The sequence below is a fragment of the Ipomoea nil genome, unplaced genomic scaffold (genome assembly GCF_001879475.1).
Source record: "Ipomoea nil cultivar Tokyo-kokei standard unplaced genomic scaffold, Asagao_1.1 scaffold1558, whole genome shotgun sequence".
In the NCBI taxonomy this organism is placed as follows: domain Eukaryota; kingdom Viridiplantae; phylum Streptophyta; class Magnoliopsida; order Solanales; family Convolvulaceae; genus Ipomoea; species Ipomoea nil.
Genome location: NW_017617986.1, coordinates 827,014 through 842,351, shown reverse-complemented (window position 1 = coordinate 842,351; position 15,338 = coordinate 827,014). Strand labels below are relative to the sequence as shown.

At 39.1% G+C, this 15,338-nt stretch overlaps 1 protein-coding gene across 1 annotated transcript; it reads left to right on the top strand.

Moving 5' to 3' along the window:
* The first annotated feature begins 1,828 nt into the window (after positions 1–1,828).
* LOC109189594 (kinesin-like protein KIN-5C) lies at positions 1,829–14,553 on the top strand. The gene is made up of 23 exons (XM_019340205.1): positions 1,829–1,985; positions 2,106–2,235; positions 2,721–2,879; positions 2,975–3,324; positions 3,445–3,583; positions 3,703–3,800; positions 3,886–4,042; positions 4,399–4,468; positions 4,600–4,676; positions 4,982–5,035; positions 5,122–5,202; positions 5,286–5,397; positions 5,473–5,559; positions 5,647–5,822; positions 6,086–6,247; positions 11,723–11,830; positions 12,053–12,211; positions 12,295–12,378; positions 12,457–12,662; positions 12,836–12,937; positions 13,180–13,289; positions 13,514–13,665; positions 13,952–14,553. The coding sequence occupies exons 3-23, from the start codon at positions 2,853–2,855 to the stop codon at positions 14,162–14,164; spliced, it is 2,724 nt and encodes a 907-aa protein (XP_019195750.1). The 5' UTR covers positions 1,829–1,985; positions 2,106–2,235; positions 2,721–2,852; the 3' UTR covers positions 14,165–14,553.
* Positions 14,554–15,338: the final 785 nt, after the last annotated feature.

Sequence of the window (15,338 nt, the reverse complement as noted above, 5' to 3'; positions counted from 1 at the left end):
AGACATGGGTTACCTCTTAGCCTTAATCAATATCCTTGGCTACTAAGGTTCTTTCTCTAAGATCTTCTTTCCATGGGTTCTCATATGTTTGATGTCAGGGGGTTTCTTTGTGGGTTTCTTTCGGAAAATATCTCGTGTGGTAGAATTAACTGTGGTAGGGTTTCTAAATGCTTCTTAGGTCCCTATATATATATATATATATATATATATATATATATATATATATATATATATATATATATATATATATATATATAGGAGTCCTAACTAGGGTCTGAATAGCAAGAGTCCACCCATCCTATTCCTTGTAGGATTAAGGATTTGGGTTTTAAGGATAAGGGTCCATGATCCATGGTGGGCCACATTAATTAATTAAAGGGATCCTAACTCAATTAAATCCTTCCTACTTATTATTAACGGTAATCAATTAAATAATTAGTTCGGGTTAGAGGCCGTAACACGGAGTGTTACACTCATACTGCTAAATCGCAAACTGGTTATGTTTTCCTTTCTGGAGGTACAACTATATCTTGGAGGTCTATTAAATAGACCTTTGTGGCTACCTCATCTAATCACTCGGAGATAATTGCTTTATATGAAACCGCACGCGAATGCGTATGGTTGAGATCACTGATACAGCATATCCATCGCTCATGCGGAACAATGAGCAATGTTGATTTCCCGACTGTCCTATATGAGGACAATGCATCATGTGTTGCACAGATGAGTAATGGGTACGTTTAAAGGAGACCTTACTAAACATTTTCTCTCCTAAATTCTTTTACCCACATGAACTCTAGAAGAGTGGTGAGATACTCATTGAAAAAGTTCGCTCTAGTGAAAATCTGGCAAATTTGTTCACTAAGTCCTTGCTTACATCCACCTTTGAGAAGTATGTTTATAAAATTGGGATGCGAAGGCTAGGAAGACTGTTGTCTTCCGTGGGAGCGATAAACTCTAAAGTTTAAATCCGGAAGATGATGCCCGGAAGGCTTACGATTATACTCTTTTTCCCTTAGCTAAGTTTTTCTCACACTGGATTTTCTTAGGCTAAGGTTTTTAACGATGCAACCGGATGCAGCACATACTTTATACTACATGTACTCTTTTCCTCGAGAAGGTTTTTCCCACAGGATTTTTCTAGCGAGGTTTTTAATGAGGCATGGGTATAGTCATTTAATGACCAAGGGGGAGTGTTATAATTATTATACTTATGGCCATTAAAATGTAAAGACTCTTCATTTGCTTTCCATTATTTATGTTATGTATGTAGTTGAAGGGTTGTATGAACCATTATATAAATGGGTGAAAGCTAAATGATACAAACACACATTTTGTGGTGCCCAACATTTGTTCTTCTTCTTCTTTTTCTTTTCCTTTTCTCTCTTCACGTACACAAACATACATATACATACGCAATTCCGGTGTATAACCGTGCAAGCATTACGCGAGAACCCGTAGTTGATATGCCGAAATAGAACAATAATAATGGTAATTAAGAAAAGTTGGTGAGGGCATAATTGTCCTACTTGTTTTTCATGGAAAACAAAATACCAGGGAGAACCATGTAAAATGTTTTCTTCATTTTTGAGGAAAATATTTGTTAATGGAAAATGTTTTCCATGAACCAAACAATGGAAAATCTAATTCCTCAAATTAAAGTCCAAACATGCCCTTAGGGTTGAAGAGTACAATTTCAAAAATGGTCCTGCCTGTTTGAAACTTTGAACAGGCCATCTGGTTCCAAACATCATATCGACCGTCGATTAGAATCCTTCTAAACCAACGGCCAACTCTTCAAGCAACGTTCAAAAATTCAAAATCTCTTCCCCGTCCCTCTTTCAATTCCAGATCTCTCTCTCTCTCTCACTCACACACACACACACACACACACACACACAAGCAAACGCTCTGGTCGGGGCGAGAATGTCGGGCCGACATGAGAAAGAGAAAGGCGTAAATGTTCAGGTTCTGCTTTGATGCAGGTACTGTTGACACATACAAAGCATACTCCTAAATACATGGCTAGATTTTTCATTTCTACTTATGATTTTCTGTTTTTCATTTCCGTTTCTTCGTATTTTGAAACTTGATGGATTTTGCAGGCCATTTAGCGAGGATGAGCTGAGGAACAATGCGCCGCAGGTGGTGACCTGCAATGAGTACCAGAGAGAAGTGGCAGTTACGCAGAACATTGCTGGGAAGCACATTGATAGGGTTTTTACATTTGACAAGGTATCTTTTACAGAGATGGGTATTTATTAGACATTATTATGTTGTTCTCTTTATTTATAGTTTTGTTTTAAGCTTCTGATTCTTGGGGATGTATAGTTTGTTTTTTGTATTTAGGAGCTTATAGTATTGTGACCCATTTCTCTGGATTCAGTTCCATATAGATGGATGGATGAAAGATATTCCCTTCTAAAGTAATCTTGAGTCGATTTTTCACAGTAATTGCAAAACAGAGGAATGTAAAAGACTTAATGGAATGGTTCTTTACTTATGTTCCAATTTGATTATAGATGTCACTGGGCATACCTTTGTTTTTCTTTTTATTTTTCCATTCAATAGGGATACTAATGAAATTATCACTTAAACATAGCCACTCATGTGACTAATGAGGCAATATTCATGCCCATTCAAAAGCTAAGATAATTGGTAATGTTGGGTTTCGAAAGATTTTCTTATAGTCTTTCTCTATGGATTTGATTCTGGTTCAGGTTTTTGGTCCCTCAGCTCAGCAAAGGGATCTCTATGAACAAGCAATTGTTCCCATTGTCAATGAAGTTTTAGAGGGTTTCAACTGCACCATCTTTGCTTATGGTCAAACTGGCACAGGAAAAACTTACACCATGGAGGGTGAATGTAAGAGGTCAAAGGTACTGTTCAATGAGGTTTTATTGTTACCCTTGCATCATCTCAAGAGGAACTAAGGTATTTTGTCACTGATTTGAGTCTTGCATTTACAACACAGAGTGGGCCTAATGGAGGGCTGCCTCAAGAGGCTGGTGTCATACCTAGAGCAATAAAGCAAATATTTGATACACTGGAGAGTCAAAATGCAGAATACAGCGTGAAAGTCACTTTCTTAGAGTTATATAATGAGGAGATTACTGATTTGTTAGCACCTGAGGACTTATCTAAAGTTGCTTTAGAGGACAAGCAAAAGAAACAACTGCCACTCATGGAAGATGGGAAAGGTGGAGTTCTTGTGAGAGGCCTTGAAGAGGAAATTGTGACTTCTGCTAGTGAGATATTCACTCTACTCGAGAGGGGATCAGCAAAGCGCCGCACTGCAGAAACCTTGCTAAATAAACAATCAAGGTGCTTGCCTGTGTATCTTTTTATTTTTTTTTATACATTTTATATTATTTGACTGTAATGTTTCTTTTACATTTTATCCTTTTAAAAGGTTTTATGCTAAATTTTTTGTTTATCTTTCAGTCGGTCACATTCGCTTTTCTCCATAACCATACACATCAAGGAAGCAACCCCTGAAGGTGAAGAACTTATAAAATGTGGCAAGCTAAATTTAGTTGATTTGGCTGGATCGGAGAACATTTCTCGTTCTGGTGCTAGGGAGGTAATTTGCTTGAAGTTGCCAGAGTTATAGATTGGCATTTGCTTTTGACTAATTTTTCTCATTTTTCAACCCCTTTATATAAAATGAAAGAAAAACCATTAATTCATTTATGTGTTCAGGGTCGTGCTAGAGAAGCCGGAGAAATAAATAAAAGTCTGCTTACTTTAGGGCGGGTGATTAGTGCTCTTGTAGAGCATTTGGGGCATGTTCCCTATAGGTAAATAGATTATTGGTCATTCTTTCATTTTAGTTATTTCCATCCAACTCCTGATTTCTTTTTGTAATGTTCACTTCCAACTCAGGGATAGCAAACTCACGCGTTTGCTCCGAGATTCACTTGGGGGAAGAACCAAAACATGCATTATTGCCACAGTGTCACCTGCTGTTCATTGTCTTGAGGAGACCCTTAGCACACTGGATTATGCACATAGGGCAAAAAATATAAGGAATAAGCCTGAGGTATATTGTGAAAGTAAAACTCCTAATTGTCATTTTCCCTGCATGTCAACAAGTGATGTGCTTGCTTAGTTATATCAAACTAGCATGTTATTTAAATATCAACAAGTTTAGAGCTATGAAGAAAGTCTTTTTAATTCAATTTCACTTACATGGTAATCTTTTCTTGATCATTTCAATTTCCTCTAAAAAATTGAGCCATTATTTTAGGTAGATTCAATATCTTTTGAGTTTTGCCACTAATAGTGATTACTTTTGTAGTATGCCAGATGACAACTAGTTAGCACTGATTTATTTGAATCTAGAATAAATGATTAATTTTAGCTTCTAGTGTCATCCTCTATTATGTTTGTCTATAGGTGAATCAAAAGATGATGAAGTCAACCCTTATCAAGGATCTTTATGGTGAAATTGAGCGGCTAAAGGGAGGTAGTGTTTTATCTATTGTGTTGTTGTTGTTGGGCTTCTTTTTTTTTTTTTTTTTTTTTTTTTTTTTTTTTTTTAAAGGGCTACATTTTGGTTGGTTCCACTGGTGTTTATTTTTCTCCCTTTTTATTTAGAGGTTTATGCTGCTCGTGAAAAGAATGGTGTCTACATACCTAAAGAACGTTACTATCAGGAAGAAAGTGAGAGGAAGGTATTGCATAGTTATTCTTTTTATTTTTCATAATAAATGCTTAGCCATTTAAGGCCCATAAGACCACCATGGTATAATGATGTTATTCTTTAATCTTTAGTGTTACCCCAAATTGTCAGTGAGTGTTTTAGTTGAGATTTATTGATATATACCTGCCCAGTAGTCTAGTTTTCCTTTTTTGAAATCTCTTCCGTGAGAAAATTTCTATGTACTCAAGCATCAAGTAGTATAACCTTTATCCAGTGTTTATTCTGTAAAGTCCTTATTGTTTGTTTCTTGGTTGATTTTGGCCTTTTCATTTACAGGCAATGGCGGATCAGATTGAACAGATGGGTAGTACAATAGAAAACCAACAAGAGGTATGCTTCTTTACTTGTTTTGCCACAATGCCTTATTTGCTTCATAATCAAGTTTCTAACAGAAAGTTTCCTGCTATGATACTAAGAAATTTGAGGACTTGCGGGGTAAGTATGATGCAGAGGTTCAACAGTGTTCTGAATTGACCAGCAAACTGGATGCTACTCAGGTGTGTTGAAGAAGTCTATTCTATTCTATTTTTTGTTTTTTTATTTTCTCTTGAAGAAGTCTCAGTTTAGAAGCATGTTGCAGAAAGACTTGAACCAAACTACTAAACTGTTGGTCAGTACTGAGGAAGAGCTAAGACAATGCCAGTATGCCCTAAAGGAACGAGATTTTATAATATCTGAACAGAAAAAAGCTGGTATGGTTGAGCAAATTTGGGTTTTGAAGTTTGCTTTATGTATGGCTTCTAAAATTCATTTTTGGGATTTTGCAGAACATGCATTGACACATCAAGCATGCGTTTTGCGCACTGACTTGGAGAGAGCTCTCCAAGACAATGCTGGATTATTTCTTAAAATTGGTACGTTGTTGAGCTGTTCAGTGATAACTTGCTAAGCTTCAGTTGGTTTATGATTGAATAACTCTGCTTGCCTCATGTTATTTGCAGCCAGAGAGGATAAACTGAGTGCTGATAATAGGTCAGTGGTAAACGGCTTCCAAGCTGAGCTTGCAAACCAGCTTGGTTCTCTTTGTAACAGAGTGGCCATGTCTATGTCCCAGCAGAGTGAACACCTTCAATGTGTTGAGAAATTCTGTCATTCGTTTCTTGAACTACATGATAAGGTAAATAACTAATAAGCAAGTTTCAAGTGTTTTTTCACCCTTCTATTATCGGTATGAAAGAAAGCCACACCATATGCTGCAAGGTTTTGTAAGGAAATGTATGCATCCCTACATTTGTTTTTGGAAGGTTATTTCTGCTTTCAATGGTTGGGCACTTTACTACTGCAACAAACACATGACCTTGTCTCTTCTAGTAACCTATATTTGAAATTTATAGCCTGTTGTTGCTCTCATTTCAATTTTCCACAAAACTTCTTCTATAGGCAATACTAGAAATGAAGAAGAAAGTCAATGATTCAAGGACCTTGTACATATCTCACTTTGGTGCCATGCAAAATGTTGTGCGGTTGCATAGTGCTAGCTCCAGTGCTGCTCTTGATGAAATATCCAGTTTGGCTTCTTCAAATGGACAGTCAATTAATGAAGTAAGCGCACACCATTGTATTCCTTTTCTATGCTTAAAGTTTGATCATTTTATATTGGGATAAGGGTGAAATAAGCCATAAGGCCATTCAATTTTTACGAAAAATGTAATTAAACGATCGAACTTTAAAAAGCTCCAAATAAGTCATTGAACTTGAAAAAATAATGCAATTAAACTCTTTTTACCTCCTATAGCAATTAACAACATGTTATAGTTAACTAAGATTTTTAAACGACAACTCATCTATTTATTGCTAATTTGGATGGTAACTATTATTATTATTATTATTATTATTATTATTATTATTATTATTATTATTATTATTATTATTATTATTTCAACCTAATTCATCCAAATTCGCCTTCATCGCTTCTTCCCCATTTTATTTTAATTCCATGTCAATCGCCGCTGCCATGGCAGCTAAGGTGAAGCTACCATAGAAACTATGGAGTTTTCATCAATGTTTGTCTTGAAAATACCGTTACTCAACTCCTTGCCTCTTTCCCATCTCTCTCCTAATCTCTTTATTTTATTTATTTATTTATTTATTTTAATTCTATAGTTTTTGACCATGGCAATCAAGGTGAAGCTAGCATGGTAGCCATGAGGAATATGGAGTTTAAAATATTATCATTGTATCATCCTTTTTTAAAGTTTCAAATTGAGGGAAGGTTCTATTACTTTAATAATAATAATAATAATAATAATAATAATAATAATAATAATAATAATAATAATAATAATTATTATTATTATTATTATAATTATAATTATAATAATAGTGGTTAATCTATTCTTTAGCTTAGTCTCTGTTAGTTTCCTACTTTTGTGGTGTACTCTTAGTATATATAGTTTCTGTAATTCACTTCAATAATACGTTAAACTTCTTCCCTTATACATTCACGTGGTATTAGCCTAATTGTCGATCCTATGGCCGAACAAGCAAATCCCACCACCACCACTCCCGTCACTAATTCCTCCACCGCCGTTGTTTCTCAATCTGATTCCCGCAACCACAACATGCTTCAACAGGCACATCATTATGTGTCTATCAAGCTGACTGCCTCGAACTACCTGTTCTGGAGAGCGCAGCTGATTCCCTTTCTCCGCGGTCAGAATCTTTACGGCTATGTCGACGGGACTACTCCGTGTCCGTCGGAATTCCTAGCCGCCGCCGCGGGGTCATCTTCGACGGGTCCAACACCGAACCCTCTGTACGCGGTTTGGATGCAGCAAGACCAGTCGATACTCAGCATGTTGATTTCGTCCTTAGCAGAAGAGGTGCTGTATCTGGCCATTGGTCATCAGACTTCTCGCTCCGTTTGGGTTGCGGTTGAAACTGCACTAGGTTCTGCGTCTCGTTCCCGTTCGTTGAGTCTGCTGACACAACTCCATGCCCTTCACCAAGGTGATTCGACGCCAGCAGCTTATCTTGGTAGAGCCCAGATTATCGTTGAGCAACTCGCACAAGCAGGCCGCCCCATAGGCCTAGATGAACAAAATCTTCACGTGTTCAGAGGATTACGTCCAGAGTACAGGTCTCTTGTTGCGTCGCTCACCACCAAGAGTGCACCGTTAACCATTCCAGAGGTTGCTGATTTACTGTCCACGCACAATTATTTATTTCCAGACGAAGCTGCACCCATGCCGTCGTCTACTCCAACTGCGATGGTGGCGCAACAGCAGCAGCCTCCCACTGGACGCGGGTGAGGACGAGCACACCGAGGCCAGAGGGGACGTGGTCAGCGTGGGCGCGGGGGAATTCGGTGTCAAATTTGCGACATCCCAGGGCACACTGCTCTAACTTGTTACAAAAGGTTCGGCGACACAACCGGTCATCGTCCAAATTTGGTGCAGTCCGGTGGTTACCCTCCCGCACCCCCACAGGTGCATGTTGCTGTTCAAGATGATCACACTACTGCACCGTTCTCCAACGTTTGGTTCCCAGACACCGGTGCCAATGCACATGCTACACCGAATGGTGATGCGTTAAATGAAGTGGAGCAGTATTCAGGTGGTGACACGCTCCGAGTTGGTGATGGCACAGGTCTGTCAATCCGAAACCAGGTTCTCTGTCTTTAAACTCACAGTCCCGGTCACTGTTTCGTGCCTCACTATTGTCTGTACAAAAATTCACCCGTGATAATGGTGTTTACTTTGAATTTCACTCATCTTATTTCGTTGTGAAGGACTGTACAACACACCAGGTTCTTCTTAGGGGTCCGAGTCAGGACGGGATGTATCCACTCCGCGTGTCTGCTCCAGTTGCGTTTGTATCTGCTAAGGCCTCTCCGAAAGTGTGGCATGAGCGTCTTGGTCACCCGCACAGTCGTGTTCTGCGTCAGGTTATCTCGAGTTGTCCCGTAGTAGGGTCCGTTAATTCTATAAATAATTTGTGTACTGCCTGCCAGATGGGTAAGTCTGCGCGCTTCCCATTGGCACGTGTAGAAAACTCAAGTCAGTCTGTCTTAGAGTTAATTTTTACAGACATCTGGGGCCCGTCTCTTGTCCCGTCAGTTGACGGTCATAAATACTTTGTATTGTTCGTCGATAATTATTCACGGTTCATGTGGATATATCCTATGAAACTCAAAACAGATATTTATTCCATTTTTCAAACGTTTCGGGTTTTAGTTGAAAAACAGTTTTCTACCTCAATTAAATGTGTACAAACTGATATGGGTGGCGAATACCGTAAGTTACACACGGTGTTTGCTGCTGCCGGGATCATGCATAGACAAACCTGCCCCCACACGCATGAACAAAATGCTCTTGTGGAGCGGCGTCATCGTCATGTGGTAGAAACCGGGTTATCTTTGTTAGCACATAGTCAGGTCCCAAAGAAATACTGGTCATACGCTTTTGAGTCTGCGGTACACCTGATAAATCGGTTGCCATCGTCAGTTTCTGGGAATAAAAGCCCATATTTCCTTTTGTTTAACAAACCACCTAACTACACAATGCTGCGTGTATTTGGGTGTGAGTGCTTTCCCTGTCTGCGTCCTTACAACTCACACAAAATGGACTATCGTTCTATTTCTTGTGTTTTTCTTGGTTACCCGGATTCCTTTAGTGGATACAGGTGTCTGGACAGATCAACTGGGCGTGTATATATTGCTCGGCACGTAAGGTTCAATGAAGCGGTTTTCCCGTTTTCGGGGACACATGAATCTGTTGCTGTGCCATCTTCGTCGCAGATACCATGGGCGACCGCTCAACTCCGACATCCGTCTCCGGTGTATTCTGTACCACCGGCACCGCCAGAACCACGTTCGTCGCCAAGTCAGTCACAACCTGTTCGCTGTACTGCCGTACCCACCTCGTCGTCGACTGCGGCGGCTGCCACCTCTTCATACCAGCCGTCCACCTCTACTACGACGACAGGCCGGCGGAGGCGTTAGCGTCCGACTGTTCGGACTCATGTCATGCAGTTGCGCACCACCACCGGAGTACAACGCCGGCCACCGCGAGCACTTGTCGCTTCTCTAGAGGACGACGAGCCTACATGTCATAGCCAGGCCGTCAAATCTACACATTGGCGCAATGCTATGGATGTAGAGTTTAACGCTCTAATCCACAATCAGACTTGGCGTCTCGTACCACCCCGACGTGACATGAACGTGATCGGGTGCAAGTGGGTGTTCCGGGTCAAAAGGAAGTCCGACGGGTCCATTGAGCGGTATAAAGCTCGGTTGGTGGCGAAGGGCTTCAACCAAGTACCGGTTAAAGACTATCTTGAGACATATAGCCCGGTTGTCAAACCGACAACCGTGCGTTTACTTTTGTCTTTTGCAGTCTCAAACAGGTGGGTCATGCGACAACTGGACGTTCACAACGCCTTTCTAAATGGGCGTGTGAGTGAAGACGTTTATATGCGGCAGCCTCCGGGGTATGTGAATCCGGCCTTTCCGAATCATGTCTGCAAGCTCGAGCGCTCTTTGTATGGTCTCAAGCAGGCTCCCCGCGCCTGGTTCACCCGACTACACAAGTTTCTGGTTCAAATTGGGTTTCGTACCTCCAAGACAGACATTTCTTTATTTATTTATGAATCTGGTGATGTGAAAGTGTACTTGTTAGTTTACGTAGACGATATTCTCGTGTTGGGAAATAGTCGTGTTGTGGTAGATGATGTGCTTTCGAAACTAGCTACTGTGTTTCGTATTAGAGACCTTGGCAGGCCTCACTATTTTTTGGGCATACAGGCTGTTGACGCGGAAGGCGGCCTGATATTGTCGCAACAACGTTACGTTATTGAGTTATTACGCAAGGCGGGAATGGAGACTTGCAAGCCATTGTCCACGCCAGTGGCTGTCACGTCGGAGGCCAGTCCGGACTCAGACGTAGTCCTAGATGATCCTACTGCTTATCGCCAACTTGTTGGCTCGCTCATGTACCTGCTCATCACTCGCCCGGACCTGTCGTTTGCAGTAAATAGGTTGTGCCAGTTCATGCACCAGCCTATGCAAATTCATTGGGTTGCTCTGAAACGTGTTCTCCGCTATGTGCAAGGCACCATGCACCTTGGCCTTCGTCTCATTCCCACGACTGATCCGGTCCTACATGCCTTTTCAGACTCAGACTGGGCTGGTTGTCCTGTTGACCGAAAGTCTACAGGTGGTTATGCAGTGTTCCTAGGCCCGAATTTACTTTCGTGGGGGTCACGCAAACAACGGACAGTAGCTCGGTCTTCCACCGAGGCAGAGTATAAAGCGTTGGCCGATGTTGCTGCTGAAGTCACCTGGGTTCAGTCTCTCCTTCGTGAACTTGGTCTGCTCCCGCCTACCGTCCCGGTGCTCTGGTGTGACAATTTAGGAGCCACCTATCTGTGCTCCAATCCAGTATTCCACGCATGCACAAAGCATGTTGAAGTCGATTATCACTTTGTCAGGGACAAAGTTACTTCTGGTGCACTTAAAGTTAATTTCGTGTCCACGCATGACTAGTTGGCGGACATCTTCACTAAACCCCTTTCGTCGGCTCGGTTCAATGAGTTACGGTTCAAGCTGGGCGTGGTACCTTGTCCCTCTTCCGCTTGAGGGGGAGTATTAGGCTAAGAGGATATTCAGGAGTAGTTAATCTATTCTTTAGCTTAGTCTCTGTTAGTTTCCTACTTTTGTGGTGTACTCTTAGTATATATAGTTTCTGTAATTCACTTCAATAATACGTTAAACTTCTTCCCTTATACATTCACGATTATAAATATAAATTATACTAGTCATCCAAATTAACAACAAATAAATGAGTTGACATTCAAAAATTTGGTGTGGGGCATCCTAATTAGCTATAATTTGTTGTTAACTTGTTATAGGAGGTAAAAAGAATTTAATTACATCAAATTTTCAAGTTCAATGACTTAATTGCATTTTTCATAAAAATTGAATGGCCTATTTGATCCTTATTCCTTTTATATTAGATTATAATAATAGGCAGATTGGTATATGTATGTTGTTCTAACACATTTCTTTCCATGATACAGTTCTTAGCTGCTGAGGCTGTTGAAACAAATAGCATTTTTGATACTCTTCAGAAAACTTTGTTGACTAACAAAGGAGAAATGGCACATTTTGTTCAAGAGCTTCGCCATGTTAGTATATTGATTTAGTTTTGTCAAGAACACCCTAATTATTGCTTCTTGATAATTTTATGTTCTTGCATCACTTCAAGCATTAAACCTCAAAGTGTTCAATTAAAAACATTTTTAATTTCAAATAATTTGAAGTTATTCACTTACTACATGCATATCTTCTTTTGAACTTAATGACTTTTATGCACTTTTTTTTTTTCTTATGTATTTAATATTTTGTAGAGATTTAGTGCCAGTACCGAGCACTTGATGAATATCTCAAAGGACATGCAAGGATTTTTTGATAAGCTTGTAGTGGAATCAAAAACACTTGGTTTTCATGCAAAGAGAGTTGATGAAATTCAAACAAAGCAAATTTTTGAATTTCAGAAGGAATATGAGGTATATTTTTAAAACGTGAGCAAAAGTGATACTGTGTAGCAGTATGGGCAAGTGCCTTACATGTGTGGGGTCTTTTTCTATAGGAACAATCAAGATCAGTGGCTGAGAAGCTTATTGCTGATGTGGCCTCTCTGGTTTACCATCACATGCATTATCAAAAAGAGTTGGTATGTTCTTTAAATTGATTGCATTTGGCATGTATTACTCTTTTGCCTTTGCAAAATATTTTAATGTTGAGGTGACAGGTGGATGAAAGGCTTGTGGAACTCAGAGAAACAGTTACCGAAAACAAGACATTTTTGGATGGACGTGTTACATCAATGGAGGGTATTACAACAGCTGCAAAACGAAAATGGTCAGATTTCTTCATGCAAGCAGGGACCAACACCAAAGACAGTGCCGACTTTTCTGCTGCAAAACATTGTCGAATCGAAGCATCACTAGAAAAATGGTAAGCTTCTAATCTTTCTTATCCTTTCACCTCCTGTGCTCGGTTCTCTGATACTCTCATTTTACTGTTGAATGATAACTAATTTCTATGGTCCTTTAGACATCCTTTGTTTTCTTCTCTCCCTGCTAACATTTTGTCAGTGTAATTCCTTACCATATTTTCTTTTTGTACAGTGTAAGCACTACCGAGACAGCTTTACAGCGGTGGCAAAGTATGTGCGAATCCATAAATGGCATGGGCAGTCAACATGTCTCAACAATTCATTCACTTGTTAGGTTAGTTTATATTGCATCATGTCTTAACCATTCTTCATTCACTTGTTAGAGGTTTGTCCTAATGTATGGTTCTGCACAAGAATTGATAACAACGGAAAATAAATTATGGACTTGCTAAAATTGAATTCATTAATACTTTGTTCATCTTACATCAGGATAAACCTTATGTTGTTTGGTTTAGAAAGAAATCTAGCAGCACTTTATCACAAATTTTCAACCTTTGTGCTGTGCTTCTGTTTCAGGAATACATGTGATAGTAACAAGCATCACATGACAGAGTTTAACTCTGCAAGAGAGGCTGCTGAAGAAGACATTAAGAGAAATAGTGATGATGTTATTCAATTCTTTGATGGTAAATTTCAAAAAACTAAAAATTCTTCTACAAATGTTTACAACAATTTACTTCAGCATGCATAGTATAAACACAGTTTCAGCAGCAGGCCAATTTTCTTTTCTTCCTTTTCCTTTAGCTGGCTGCTGTGATCATTGTATTATAACTTTGTTGATGTGATTATTGAATGGTGTGATTACTCTTTCTTTAATGGGGCCTTTGTGGCTTTTCCATTATAATCTCAGGGTTGTCAGAGCAAGAGAGGGGATCTATATCAGGTATACTGAGTACTACCAGTGCACATTCTGGAACACTAGAAGAACTCCAGAAAGATCACTCTAAGCAGGCAGCTTCCATAGAGCAAAATGCTTGTGCAACATTCCAGCAGAGATATATGGTATGTGTTGATCAAGAGTATCAATCTAACATCAGTGTTTGTGGCTGAGCGAGCATCTATCATGTTATCTTTGTTTGATTAATGTTATAATCTAAATTGGGCTTGGATGCCACCAATACCATGAGTAGACAACTGGGTGAACACAAAGTGGACCGAACAGGCTTTGATACCAATCACATATTGAATTCAATCAATTAGCTAGTCTAACTCATGTCCTTATAAACCCATATGTTTTTTCTCTTATATTTTCAATGTGAACTCTTGACATAACTTGAATAATTCCCAGGATTATGAGCCAACTGGAACATCACCAGTAAGGTTTGAGCCTGATGTTCCAAGCAAAGGCAATATTGAATCACTCCGACCAATGTCCATGGAGATGCTACAGGAGGAATTCCGGGAGAACCATTCGTATGAGTCCTTTCAAGTTAAGGAGGAAGCAAAGGCACCACCACCATCACTAATCCCGCGTTCTCCTCTCTCACAGATCAACCAGTAGGGGAAGGATATTCATTTAAGGTCTTGCATGGTACTTAACATATCTAACTGTATTCTCTTGTCTTGTATATGAGAGGCAGTGCTGTAGCCTGTAAGCTTTCATAATTTTAATGGAATCCCTTCTTGGGATTCCTAAAATGCTGTAAATTTTGGATGGTCTGGGGGAAGATAAAAAAAATCCTTTCTTGATAGTTGAGAGGCAGTTATGTATTTGTTAAGGAAATGTAATGTGACAAATTAATCTCTCATAATGTTGTGTAGTTCTAGTTGATACTTTATTTCCATAGAAAAGATTTGAAGTAGTGCTAGCTAGGATCATCTGTAAACTTTAGATATTGAACAGTGTGTGATTGCAGGTTTATCATTAAATAAACTCTACTTGCTTTGTCAGCTAGAGAGGTTAGGTTAAATTGAGTTGGCCATGGTTCCAATAACTATAGTTGTGGGACTAGGGTCTACCTTGCAAGATAGATCTTGATTTTAAATGGTGTATTTTTAGTATTGGAATTGTGAACTTTTAGAATATAAATTGTGTTTCTAAATTAAGAATTTGTGAATACAATATATGATCATCACAAATTGTGAATTTTTAAAAGGTAAATTATGAACATTTAATATGTAAATTGTGTATCTTTGAACTCGAATTTATTTTGTAAGGTGGATATGGATCTGCAGAATAATTTGTCCAATAACTAAGATCTCAAAGGACATGCAAGGGATTTTAGAGGAATTGGAAAAAAAAAGAAAAGCTTATTAGTAAAAAAATTCAAATATTTACCCTTTCTTGTAATTATATATATATATTTTTTGAATGCTACTAGCTCTATTACATTGTAGTATCTGTTCATATACTTTCTCAACCTACTGAAACACAAAGAGCGAGCTAATAACGCCTCCACTGAGGCTTGAACTTACAACCTTCCAAATGGAAGTCCAACCCGGGTACCATTGGACCACATATTTAAACATTTAAAATATGACAATTTAATGTTAAACATTTACATTTATAGTAACTTTAGTCCCTTGATTATCCCTCATTTTCAATTTTACATTGAGTTAATACCCAAAATGGTCCCTCAACTATGCCATAATTACCAATTTGGTCCTCAACTATCATTCTTACCCAATTAAATCCTCAACTATGTAACTTTTACTCAATTAAGTCCTCAACTATA